General features: G+C 35.8%; 1 protein-coding gene across 4 annotated transcripts; it reads right to left on the reverse strand.

Moving 5' to 3' along the window:
- Positions 1 to 3,164: 3,164 nt before the first annotated feature.
- Positions 3,165 to 13,436, reverse strand: proca (protein C (inactivator of coagulation factors Va and VIIIa), a). 4 transcript variants are annotated; one of them, NM_200356.2, is made up of 10 exons: positions 13,279 to 13,436; positions 12,973 to 13,029; positions 12,720 to 12,803; positions 10,350 to 10,507; positions 10,249 to 10,273; positions 10,067 to 10,177; positions 9,077 to 9,217; positions 7,426 to 7,547; positions 7,202 to 7,319; positions 3,165 to 4,723 (listed from the first exon to the last, which is right to left on the reverse strand). In NM_200356.2, the coding sequence occupies exons 3-10, from the start codon at positions 12,787 to 12,789 to the stop codon at positions 4,164 to 4,166; spliced, it is 1,305 nt and encodes a 434-aa protein (NP_956650.2). In that variant the 5' UTR covers positions 12,790 to 12,803; positions 12,973 to 13,029; positions 13,279 to 13,436; the 3' UTR covers positions 3,165 to 4,163. The 4 variants fall into 4 exon arrangements, with proteins under 4 accessions (NP_956650.2, XP_087095079.1, XP_087095080.1 ...); XM_087238953.1 differs by having other exon boundaries at positions 13,197 to 13,358; XM_087238954.1 differs by having other exon boundaries at positions 13,132 to 13,358.
- Between the last annotated feature and the right edge of the window lie 576 nt (positions 13,437 to 14,012).

Consider the following 14,012-nt stretch of genomic DNA (forward strand, 5'->3'; position numbering starts at 1 on the left):
ACTGTTTAAACTAAACATTCACGAAGATCTTCCTTTGTTTACTAGCATTATTAACTACATGTTCTGTATTGTAAAGAGTTACCCGTTTAAGTTGTGTTGAGTTTATTATTCTTTTGGGTTATGCCCAATAAAGACATCAAATAACAAGACCTAGTGTGTGTTTGTTTTGTTGCTTTATTTTACTGAAAGTATAGTTTTAGATTTTAATAATTTGACTTTTTAAACTCCTACATAACTGACTGTATCTTTAAAAACAGTTGAAGGCAAAATGATTAGCAGTGATTCCCCTAGGTTTTCTGTAGGTTGACGTGACATCCTAGCCAGCCGAAATCCATGGGTGTTACATAACGGCAACATAATTTTATCAAAACAACATTGTTATTGTTGTCAGAAGATATTCTGTACGACTATACATACAAAAAAATCATTTTTTAATTAGTTTGATTTACAAGAATTAAACAACAATTGTAAAAGTGATTAACTTCTGAGAAACTATTGGTCCTGTCAGGTGTGTCGCACTCTCATTCCTATACAGCTGTGTGAGTGGCTGTGTGTAACTCCGTCGTGTGGGGTTCGAAGAGAATACATTTGTAAACGCACGACCATGTAGAGACAGAAATTACATGCCCGTTGTGTAAATAAGATATTACATACGGCTATTCAGCTTGTTTATTAAAATAGAGGGCGGGGTGCCACCCTAATATAATGGTAGGGGAAACAATGATTAGCCATCCTGTAAAAATGTACTTCTTTTTTCAAATATTAACACATTTTTCTACATGATTTAAAAAAAAACTAATTTATAATAACCAGTTTCTTAGTGTTTTCCTTGATTTCACAGGAGGCAAATAATTTATTGATTTTTTTTTATAATATAATTATATAATAATAAATTCTACATGTTTTTTTATTATAATTAATAATAAAGTATTGTTATAATTATAGTTAGGCATAAATTAATTTTTTAATCTAGAATAATCTCACTGTAATCTTGAAATGAATCTAGATTAAAATGGTTCATTTGAATTCTGCTGAATATGTGTGCTATGCGAATAATTACTAAAAGCAAGTCTTTGAGAATGGGTTTCTCAAGCCAGGTGGCGCATTAGACCAGGGGCTTATCTCCTGTTTCCAAAATGAATCACAAATTGCTTATGAAACTGTTCTACAATGATAATTGGTGATGAAAATAAATGATGTTCAATAAGATGTACTTGTGTATTCTCACTGTTTATTCAGTTAAACATGAATTTTGAGCTGTAGGCCTACATAAGCTCAAAAGTGCGATTTTTTTTTTTTTTTTTGATCACCTTAATCCGACTAAAGTCATAACTGAACTAAACAGGAATGTAATTAAGATGTGGAGTATCTCATTTGAATTTAAAGCGACAAGTCACCAAAACGCCACAATTAGGATCAAAGCCTAAAAGGGTCAGTTTCAATGAGTTTTAAAACAGTATTCGTCTGGTGTTTTGGGACTACTCTAGAGGCATCAGTTTTATTTTACATCTTGTAAAAAGGAGCATAAAAGTTCCCCTTTAATAGGGCTTTTAATATTGAATTAGATTTTTTTATTATTATCATTTCAGTGAAACTAATAAAAATAAGAATTTGTCCAAAAGAAAATTTGGAAAAACTGCGAAAAATGTCCTTGCTCCCTTTAACATGACTTAGAATAAAAGAATAAACATTTCACAGGGGGCAAATAATTTTGTTATTATAAAAATTTGACTTTTTTCCCTTGCAAAGTATATATCCAGAGCAATTTAAAATGAAAATGTTGCCATTTAGAGCTTGTAAAAATCTTTTTGCCATAAAATAACAAACACAAGTACCATGTTCTTTTTAAATTTTAGATAACAGAATACCAATGTTCTGTAAAAGAAAATAAGCCAATGTACAATGAGTTAAAGGGGATCTGTTTTGCAAAAATCACTTTTACAAGTTGTTTAAACAGTTGTGTGGCAACAGTTTGTGAATATAACCAGCTTCTAATCTATACATTTTATCTTTTAATAATCACACTTTATAAAAACAGTCTGCAGAAACACTTTAATTGACATTCTCTCTTTAAACATGTCATCAAAGGGGAAAAGCCCCACCCATTAGTGACGATCTTTCATTCATTAGCATAAAACTTTTGGAATCTGCCACTATGCTGATACATAGGCATTTTTAGCTCCACCCTTTTTTGAAAAGAGCACAATCTCATTTGAATTTAAAGCAACAGTCACCAAAATGCCACAATTAGAATCAAAGCCTAAAAGGGTCAGTTTCAATGAGTTTTAAAACAGTATTTGTTTGGTTTTTTGGGAATACTCTGGAGACATCAGAGACTTATTTTACATCTTGTAAAAAGGAGCATAAAAGGTCTCTTTTAATGGGGACTATAATATTGGTTTTGATTTTATTATTATTATTTCAACAAAACTAAAAGAAATAAGAAATTGTGAAAAAAGAAAAGTTGGAAAAATTGTGAATACCAATTTTCTGTAAAAGAAAATAAGCCAATGTACAATGAGTTAAAGGGGACCTATTATGCAAAAATCACTTTTACAAGTTGTTTAAACAGTTGCGTGGCAACAGTTTGTGAATATAACCAGCTTCTAATCTATACATTTTATCTTTTAATAATCACACTTTATAAAAACAGTCTGCAGAAACACTTTAATTGACATTCTCTCTTTATACATGTCATCAGAGGGGGAAAGCCCCGCCCATTAGTGACCATTTTTTCTCATTAGCGTATGACTTTTTGAATCTGCCACTATGCTGACACGTTTGTAGCTCTGTCCTCTTTTGAAAAGAGCACATCTCATTTGAATGTAAAGTGGCAGCCACCAAAACAGCACAATTAAAATCAAAGCCTAAAAGGGTGCAGTTTTAGAGTTATAAGAGATTATTTGTGGAGTATTTTGAGCTGAAATGACACACTCTAGGGACATCAGAGACTTATTTTGCATCTTGTAAAAAGAAGCATAATAGGTCCCCTTTAAAAGAAGTCACCATTCGTTGGATTGACATTTTACTCATTATAGTAAATCTAGAGAATATTAAAGTGGGCTATATTTCCATAGCTGAACACTACTGTTTTATTCCTTTAACATGCATAAAAAATCTATCAAACTTTCTGACACTATTAAAAATGACAGCAGGCAAATAAGAACAGCTTTCATTTGTGTTTATTAAATGTAAATCTCTATACAGAAAGTATATACCACAGGGTGCATATTGATTTTTCTTATTTGTATACATAGTTGAAGTCTTAGCCCTCCTGAATTATTAGCCCCATTGTATATTTTTGCCCAAATTTCTGTTTAAAGGAAAGAAGACAAGTCTAAACATAATAGTTTTAATAACTCATTTCTAATGACTGATTTCTTTTATCTTTGCCATGAGGACAGCACATAATATTTTACTAGATATTCATACAGATACTAGTATTCAGCTTAAAGTGACATTTAAAGGCTTCATTCATTCATTCATTTTCTTGTCGGCTTAGTCCCTTTATTAATCCGGGGTCGCCACAGCGGAATGAACCGCCAACTTATCCAGCAAGTTTTTACGCAGTGGATGCCCTTCCAGCCGCAACCCATCTCTGGGAAACATCCATACACACATTCACACACACACTCATACACTACGGACAATTTAGCCTACCCAATTCACCTGTACCGCATGTCTTTGGACTCTGGGGGAAACCGGAGCACCCGGAGGAAACCCACGGGAAGGCAGGGAGAACATGCAAACTCCAAACAGAAACGCCAACTGAGCCGAGGCTTGAACCAGCGACCCAGCGACCTTCTTGCTGTGAGGCGACAGCACTACCTACTGTGCCACTGCTTCGCCCAAAGGCTTAATTAGGTTAATTAAATGAGTAAGGGTAATTAAGCAAGTCATTGTAAAACAGTTGTTTGTTCTGTAGACAATCGAGAAAAAAATGACCTTAAAATGCTTTTAAAAATTAAAAAACTGCTTTTATTCTAGCCTGAAATATAACAAATAAGGCTTTCTCCAGAATGAAAAAATATTACAGGAAATACTTTTGGAAAAACTCATTGCTCTGTTAAACATCATTTGGGAAATATTTGGAAAAGAAAATCACAGGAGGGCTAATAATTTCAACTTTACCTGGATCTATTTCAGGGTAGAATGTCAGGCGTCTAAACCTTGTCCCACCCCTGACGGACACTATCTATCCAATCCAGATAGCTGGCCACTTTGGTGTAGATGCCCAGTTTGTCTCTCTGCCCGCAGCCTTCTCCCCAGGACACCAAACCCACCAGGAACCACGTATCGTGAAACAGAGTCATCATCGGACCCCCGCTGTCCCCCTCACAGGCGTCTTTGACCTGCCCCAAAACTCCAGCGCAGAGCATGTTGTCAGATAGGTTGTTCATCATATGTCGGGAACACTCTTTGTTGTCAACAATCGGTAGTTCCACGTAGTGGAGCGTAGAATTGTAGCTGGTGGCCGATTGGTTGTTCTTCCCCCAGCCTGTGATGACGGTTACCGTCCCGTTGCGATGTAACATTCGTTTTGCCAGCTCCAGGCTGGGAAGGCACGCCGGAAGAATGTACGTGGAAAATTTAACCGGACCCTCCAAGCGCAGCAGAGCAATGTCATTGTCCACGGTGATTGGGTTGTATTGTGGGTGAGAGATGTGTTGTTTGACAGGAAGGGTGACCTCGGAGCCTTCAAACCTGAACCTTTGGTAGTCGCCTGGGAAAACAAGTGTGCCACAGAATGATTCAGAGAAATTTACAACTATTAAATATGTATGTTTTGGCAGTTTTGACTCTTTTTACAAAGCTGTTATGATGAGTTTAACTGTCATCGGAATCTTACTGTAAATACTTGTAAGTTTTTAATATTTAGTTTTTTTAAACGTATGTACATTTAAATCTATTCACATGTGTATTATATTTGCATCACATCACAAAAAACAAAATACCGCTTGTGCGAGGTGTTTGCAGCGTCTACACTCCCTGACAAAAGTCTTGTCATCGGTTGTAAGAGCAACAAATAACTTGACTTCTACTTGACTATTTGGAAAAGTGGCAGAACTATTCCCTGTTGAACTGCATCCCAATCATCACAAATACTGCAGAAGACCAATTGGAATCTCCATGGACTCAGTATTCTCTCATAAATCAGTCAAGTTTTGTGAAGGAAAAATCATGGGTTACATTCGTTATGGGGGTGTGCAAGAGATCTGTAGAGTGGATGGCAACATCAACAGCCTGAGGTATCAAGACATTTGTGCTGCCCATTACTTTACAAACCACAGGAGAGGGCAAATTCTTCAGCAGGATAGCGCTCCTTCTCATACTTCAGCCTCCACATTAAAGTTCCTGAAAGCAAAGAAGGTCAAGGTGCTCCAGGATTGGCCAGCCCAACCACCAGACATGAACATTATTAAGCATGTCTGGGGTACGATGAAAGAGGAGGCATCGAAGATGAATCCAAAGTATCTTGATGAACTCTGAGAGTCCTGCAAGAACGCTTTCTTTGCCATTCCAGATGACTTTATTAATAAGTGATTTGATTTATTGCAGAGATGTATGGATGCAGTCCTTCAAGCTCATGGGAGTCATACACAATGTTCATTCTTTCTCCACTGCACCATGACGTTGTATTCTATACTGGACATTATTTCTGTTAAGTGACAAGATTTTTGTCTAAGCAAAGTCAAACCTTACTGTCCTAATTAAGTTATTAAAAATCAAGGCATGATCATATTTTATATTGGTAAAAGCGTAATCTAGAGGCCTTTGCCTTTCATTTAAGCCACTTCTGATACTGAATGATCAACTAGAAGTTTGTTATTTGTTGTTAAAGTTATTATTTTTTGTTCCTAAAACTTGGATAGGCGACAAGACTGTAAATTTGTCATTGTTCTTTTTTCTGGCTGCCGTTATCAGTCTCACACTGGGCGAAGCAGTGGTGCAGTAGGTAGTGCTGTCGCCTCACAGCAAGAAGGTTGCTGGTTCGAACCTCAGCTTAGTTGCCATTTCTGTGAGGAGTTTGCATGTTCTCCCTGCGTTCGCGTGGGTTTCCTCCAGGTGCTCCGGTTTCCCCCCTAGTCCAAAGACATGCTGCAGGTGAATTGAGTAGACTAAATTGTCCGTAGTGTAAGAGTGTATGAGTGTATGAGGGTGACAGGCTGGCCGGAATGTGTAAAATAGTCATTAACATGTGGAGAAGTCTAAAATGGCTTGTTCCAATGAGCCGACCCTGCAACCATACGAGACTAAGGCCAAAGAAGAAGAAGTTTTAAGTCTCACACTATTTGTTTTCCTTTTTCTACCATCGTGGAGTTTTTCTTTATATTGTTTAAGCAAATGGGATTGTAAAAAATGATTTGTTGTACTCTTGTATTTACTGCACTCTAAATTTACGCAAACTATGACGACTTCCTCTACTGAGAAACCCGGAAATGTGAAAAGGGTCCATAAATGAGCTTACTGCTCACAGATCTCTGTTGTAAATTTACATGTTCTATAGCACAGGTGTCAAACTCCGTTCCAAAAGGGCCGCAGCTCTGCACAGTTTAGTTCCAACCCTAATTAAACACACCTGATCAAACTAATTGAGTCCTTCAGGCTTGTTTGAAACCTACAGGTAAGTGTGTTGGAGCAGGGTTGGAACTAAACTGTGCAGGGCTTCGGCCCTCCAGGAATTGAGTTTGACACCCCTGTTCTATAGGATGCTTTACAATAATACATCTGTGCATATTCATCAGATTAGTCAGTACCAAACCCAAATAAGTACACCCAAATAAACAAGTTGGGGAGAAATATTAAATAAACTTGTAATAAACTGGACAAATAATTTAGTCATTCATTCATTCATTTTCCTTTGGCTTAGTCCTTTCATTTATCAGGGGTCGCCACATCAGAATGAACCACCAACTTATCCAGCATATGTTTTACACAACGGATGCCCTTCCAGCTGCAACCCAGTACTGGGAAACACCTATACGCTCTCATTCTCACACTACGGCCAATTTAGTATATTCAATACACCTATAGTGAATGTACGGGGAAAACAGAAGCACCCGGAGGAAACCCACGCCAACACGAGGAGAACATGCAAACTCCACACAAAAATGCCAACTGACCCAACAGGGACTCTATATTGGGGGGAAAATGACTTACATTGTAAGGGAATACTTAAATGACAAATTATCTGACGTACCCAGTCTGACACTGAACTTGGAACTCGTCTCTAGGCAGTGAGCGGCAGTGAGAACCCAGTTTTCGTCAATCAGAACTCCACCACAATGAAACCTGCCCAAATGATTTAGTATAAGAGCCTACAAAACACACATATTGTTGCTATTGGTGTCCCATATGACATGTCAGGATAAGACATGATAAAATATTTGCTGCCGATACATGATTGGATAACCATTAAGTTACCTGCCAGGGACTTTCTCCCCTTTTGCCAACGTTACCTCCCATAACCCATGGCTGTAAAACGGGTTTAGGTTTGTTCGCATAGGCTGACTTTGGGATCCGAATCTGGCCACACGAAGCATCATCTGTAAATAAGAAAAATGCAGAAATTCAGCTTCCAGAGATTTAGTTGAATTAATGTGATCATTTAGACGTCAACTTAAAGAAACATGTTTTTTAGACTAAAGTTTTCTTAAAATTAGTGTTGTCTCAGTATATGTGTTAGGATTACAAATATAGCAATGACACCTAATAAATCGGTTATGTTATGTTGTGTAATTATTAATAGCCACATTTGTGAATAAAAAAAATTGTGCACTGTGGATACAAAATCACCAATGTGCATTTACAGTTGAAACCAGAAGTTTACATACGCTCTAAAAAAGGAACATAACCATTTTTTTTAATGTCTGATGGTAAATCATACTAAACGTTTACTATTTTAGGTCCGTTAGGATCACCTAAATGATTTACATTTGCTAAATGCCAGAGTAATGAGAGACATTTTTGGGTTAATTTATTAATTTTGTTAATTTCTAGACTAAAAGTTTACACGCATTTCCTTGGCATTTTATTAGCTTTGCTTTTAAACTGTATAACTTTGGTCAAATGTTTTGGATATCCTTCCACAAGCTTCTCACAATAGTTTGAAGGAATTTTGGCCCATTCCTCCTGACAGAATCGGTGTAACTGTGTCAGATTAGTTGGTTTTGTTCGCACAAGCTTTTTCAACTCTGCCCATTAATTTTCTATAGGATTGAGATCAGAGCTTTGTGATGGCCACTCCAAAACATTCACTCTGTTGTCCTTAAAGCACAGTTTAACTAATTTGGCAGTATGCTTAGGGTCATGGTCTGTTTGGAAGACCTATTTGTGGCCATATTTAATTTCCTGGCCGATTTCTTGAGATGTTGCTTCAGTATTTCTACATAATGTTCTTTCTTCATGATGCCATCTATGCTGTGAAGTGGACCAGTCCCTCCTGCAGCAAAACAGCCCCACAACATGATGCTGCCAGCCACATACTTCACAGTCGGGATGGTGTTTCTAGGCTTGTAGGCTTTCCCCTTTGTCCTCCAAATGTAACACTGATCATTACGGCCAAACAGTTCAATCTTAGTTCCATCAGACTACAGGACATTTCTCCAACATTTATTCTTTTCCCCAGTGTAATTTAGCAAATTGTAATCTGGCTTTTTTGTTGATTCTGGCTTGTTGATTTTCCAATGTTGTCACACAAGGAAGCAGTGTGTTTGAGATTTTCCTTAAATACTAATTTACAGTTGTGCCTCCAATTAACTCAAATGTTGTCAATTAGCCAATTAGAAACTTCCAAAACATCGACACCATCACCAGAGCCTTTTCAGAGGCAGAATAATCTTATTGTGTGTAAACTTGACTTTCAAGAAAAGTTCTAACAATTTCTCAAAAAATCTCTCTCATTATTCTGCTATTAAGCATAACAGAAACTAATTTAATAATCCTAACTTACCTAAAAGTTTAGTCACATTAACACCTGCCTTGTTTTAAAATGGTTATGTGTCTTTTTATACAGTGTATGTAAACTTCTGCTTTCACTGTATGTGTAGTTGACAATTGTGTTATGGTAACTTACTTTTAGGAGCACATTTTCTAGAATTGTCTTGAAGTTGGTATCCCTTGATGCAACTGCATGTGCGAGCAAGACCGTCCTTACTCTCATGGCAATCATGATCACAATCCCCATTGTTCAGCGAACAGTTAGTGGCTGTCCTGCCTGAGGGTAAACCACAGAACTGCTGTCAAGACATTTATCGCTGCAATGAATGACCTCAACACACACCACTGTCCTGTAACTGGAGAAGGACATCACTAAATGCCTAAATGAGCGGCGACACAGCAGATCAAAAACACGGATGCAGTCAAAACCCTGCAAAGACAAACAGATTCACTGGATTTTTCCATTCACACATTTTTATGCCCATTTTGGAATATGGCATGGATAAAATCTTAATGGAAATGCCAAGGGGGTGGCATGGTGGCTCAGTGGTTAGCACTGTCACCTCACAGCAAGAAAGTCACTGACTCGAGTCCCGGCTGGGTCAGTTGGCATTTCTGTTGGCAAATCAAAAAAGGCATCAAAAGTTATGACTTGTGAAAAGTTATAATGTGATATTTAATTAGATAATGCAAATGTATTGTGTATACATATATATTGTACTTTAAGTAGTGACTGCAGGTTGAAGGGAAATAGTGGAGTAAAAGGACTGATACTGCACTAAAAGTGTACTCAAGGGCAAGTAAAAGTACACATTTTTAAAACTGTTTCGTAAATTACATTTCCTGAGAAAAATGAATATCTGAGTACCCGTAATCTGTTACTTTACACCACTGAAAATGACTATAGTTAAAAACAGTTTTCCACTTTATTTACCTGTGCTGTCTAGCATTAAACCAAAAGAAATACACACAAATGTTTTAGGATTTTGAACCATTAAAGCAAAAATTAATGAAACAATATTTCAACAATATTTAAAAACTGATCAGATGATGTAAATGCAGATATTTCCATTTATTTATTTATTGTTTTGAATATGTAAAGTGAATAACACGTAAAAATGCTCACGCAGGTCACAATGTTTCCCTTCAAATCCGGAGTCGCAGGTGCAGGAGAAATCCTGCAACAGGTCAACACACTTGCCATGAACACACGGATTTGTGGTGCACTGGTTTCCATCTAAAAGTAAAGAAAACCCAATGAGTTATGACGCACTTGCAAAGCTACACCACAGCACAGACTGAACTAACCTTTATATGCCGTCCAGAATTCCAGCTGCAGGATGAAGAACTCAGTAAATAGATCATAATTAAGAGCAAAAGTGCGTAAGAACAGTTAAAAGCTGACCAACCGTGGCCTCCCTTGTTATAAAGATTTCTCTTGCTTCTTCGAAATCGCACAGTTCCTCTCTGCACTCCCGCTCCAGCGATGCCGGCTTGAGTTCCTCCATGAAAGTGTTGGCTCTTCTTGAACGGAGCAGCATATGTGCGTTTGGGCTGCTAGAAAATACTGACCAAAACAGACACAGGGTTAATAGGGCAGAGCACTCAATGTGGGTTTCCCAGTATTTATTAATGCTTTAAAAGTTTTCATCTCCGGTTAATCTTTCAACTCCTGTTAATCTTGCAGTTTATTTGTAAATTTCAGGTAATGGTTCAAACGCGAGGAATATGGAGCGAGGAATTAAATTCTGTTTAAAATTGAATACATGTATATAAATAAAATTCATTAAAGTACATTTATAATTTCTAAACATAATAGCTCCTCTTTTACATGGCTGTTTTCATTTTTGCATGTTTTTTGTATGAATAAAAAAAATAGTTGTATTGAAAAAAAAACTGCGTCTATCTCAAAACTACGTGAAAGTGACATCTAACATTGGCGTGAAAAAAATGTCAAAAATGCAAATAGATTTGATGTCAATTGATTATGTTGATCACAACATCGTCAAAATGACATTTAATATTGGTGTCAAACATGCAAATCGATTTGATGTCAATTTATTATCTTGAACTCTAATTTTGGCGTCAAAAATTTTAAATTTGCAAATCTATTTGATTTCAATTGACTGTTGATCTCAAACCATGTCAAATTGATATCTAACATGGCCGTCAAAAATCATGTCGAAAATGCAAATCGCTTTGATGTTAAATGACTGTGCTTATCTTAAAACAATGTCAAATTGACATCTAATATTGGCATCAAAATTGCAAATCGATTTGTTGTTAATTGACTATGTGGATCTCAAAACTATTTCAAATCGACTTCTAACATTGGCATCAAAAATGCAAATCGATTTAGTGTCAATTGATTATCTTGAAATTTAATATTGGCATCAAAAAATTCAAAAATGCAAATCAATTTGATGTCGATTGATTATGTTGATCAAAACTACGTCAATATTGGCGTCAAAAATGCGAATTGATTTGATTTTAACTGATTATCTTGATCTTTAAACTACACCAAATTGACATCTAATAATCTCGTCAAAAATGCAAATTGATTTGATTTCAATTGACTGTTGATCTCAAACCATGTCAAATTGGTATCTAACATGGGCGTCAAAAAAACTCGTAAAAAATGCAAAACGATTTGATGTTAATTGACTATGTTGATTTCAAAACTATGTCAAATTGACATCAAAATTTGCAGTCAAAATGCAAATCAATTTGATGTAAATTGATTACATTGATCTCAAAATTATGTTAAATTCACATCTAATATTGCCGTCAAAAATGTGAATTGATTTGATGTCAATTAATTATGCTGATCACAAAACTACGTCAAATTGACATCGAACTTTGTCGTCAAAAATATAAAAAATTATCTTGATCTCAAAACTATGTCAAATCGACATCTAATATTGGCATCAAAAATGCACATTGATTTGATGTCGATTGACTGTTGATCTCAAAATAAGTCAAATTGGTATCTAACCTGGACGTCAAAAACACGTCAGAAATGCAAATCGATTAGATGTTAATTGACTATGTTAATCTTAAAACTACGACAAATTGACTTCTAACATTGGCATCAAAAATGCAATTGATTATCTTGACATCTAATATCGACGTCAAAAATGTAAAAAATGCAAATCAATTTGATTTCAGTTGACTATATTGATCTCATATGTCAAATTGACTTCTAATATTGGCGTAAAAAATGCTAAAAAAATTATTTGATGTTGATTAGAAAACTACATCAAATTGACATCAAACTTTGGCATCAAAAATATTTTAAAAAATGCAAAAAACTATCTTGATCTCAAAACTATGTCAAATCGACATCTAATATTGGCGTCAAAAATGCGAATCAATTTGATTTCAATTGACTGTTGATCTCAAACTACGTCAAATTGGTATCTAACATAGGGCTTTAAAAAACATGTCAAAAATGCAAATCGATTAGATGTTAACTGACTATGTTGATCTCAAAACTGTCAAATTTGACATTTAACGTTATCGTCAAAAACACGTAAAAAATGCAAAATTATTTGATGTTAATTGACTATGTTAATCTCGAAACTATGTCAAATGTGACATCTAACACTGGCGTCAAAAACACGTCAAAAATCAATTACAGGACTGCCTGTAAAAAAAAAACTTCATGACTTACGCCTAATGTTCCCATTTTCAGACAGGCACTAGCTTTTAACAATTTCATAAAAAAGAAATGCGCTACGCAACTGTTTGTTTATTGTAAAGCAATATTGACCTCATACCTGACTTGCAAAGAGCCCCATCAGAACAAAAAACAACCAGAGTTAAGGCACAGAAGAAAAGACTCCTCATTATGGCAACAGACCCTGTAAATACAGCAAAAAATCTATATATTTAAATAATTAAACTTGAAATCAGCATCTAGATTTGATGAATAGTAAGTGATGTTTGGGTTTCATATACATAGATGATTATTAACATTAAAGTGAGAATGTTCACTGTCTAAAATAATAGCACATTAAAAAAACTTCTTACCGTGCTCCCCAATATGAACGCGGTACTTTAAAGGCCAGATTTTTCCTCAAATGAGAACTACATTAGTAGATACAGGAAGAAGAAATAAGGATTTTAAATGTCCCAGCTTAATCCGACAGGACAGCAAAGCACAAACAGCCTTTAGCAGCTAAAACAAACCGTTCACTGAACAAATAATATCAGCCCAAATCAATCACAGGATTTTCATTTCGCTGTCATATTACCATCCGCAAGTTAAACAGAGTGAAATCCACACGTTTGGAGGATTTACCAAACCCTTGATGAGTATAAAACAAGTTTACTTACATTTTTGTTTTAAATAAGAAAGGAAATGAAATGAAGATTGTTGTTTAAAGTGCGTTAATGACTAACTATATCTGTTTACTGAGAGTCCACAGTCTGCATTCTCATCTGCTGTCTGTCCACACACAACTACTCATGTCCAACTGCACAGCTTATGGGCTAATCTACAGACTGTTACTTTTGTGGTTTAATTACGTTTAATTGGTGATTTTTTTGCCATTGCTTTAACACTATAGCTGTTTCCATCCAACGATGAAACTTAAACGGATGCTCAAATTGAAATATGGCAGAAAACACTAACGAATAAAGCACCATTTCACTCCAATGAATCAAAGAGAACAAAATCATTGCTTCCAGATAAACTGACGTCAAATATCAGATACAGAATTTGCTGCAATGAGAGAAGAACTCACATTTCAGACGACGAAATGCAAGACATAGACAGTGGATTTTTGGATCTTTGGAAGTGCTTTGGGACGCTCAAGACAGTTTTGAAGATAATAAAACTGAACCACTTTGATAACAGACTTTGACTGAGGGCAGGGGCAATTTTAGCATTTTAATGTGAGGGATTTTAGGATTTTTTTTAGGGATTTTAGAAATTTTCATTTTCCAAACAAAAAAAAAAAAGAAAAAAAAAGATATATATATCAAATCAGGTCTTTATTTTTCACATACACTTTTGTATAGTGAAATTGAACCCCCTCCCCCGCCCCACCCCCCACCCGTATACAGAC

The sequence above is a fragment of the Danio rerio genome, chromosome 2 (genome assembly GCF_052040795.2).
Source record: "Danio rerio strain M-AB ecotype USA chromosome 2, GRCz13ab, whole genome shotgun sequence".
Taxonomy (NCBI): domain Eukaryota; kingdom Metazoa; phylum Chordata; class Actinopteri; order Cypriniformes; family Danionidae; genus Danio; species Danio rerio.

Bases quoted from the DNA above. Each gene is read 5' to 3' on its own strand.
- proca (NM_200356.2), bottom strand. From the start codon at position 12,789: ATGAGGAGTCTTTTCTTCTGTGCCTTAACTCTGGTTGTTTTTTGTTCT. The intron at 9,218-10,066 runs GTGAGCATTTTT...GTTTACCCTCAG, and splicing joins AGGGAAACATTGTGACCTGC to GCAGGACAGCCACTAACTGT. The intron at 7,548-9,076 runs GTAAGTTACCAT...TCTTATTTACAG, and splicing joins TAGAAAATGTGCTCCTAAAA to ATGATGCTTCGTGTGGCCAG.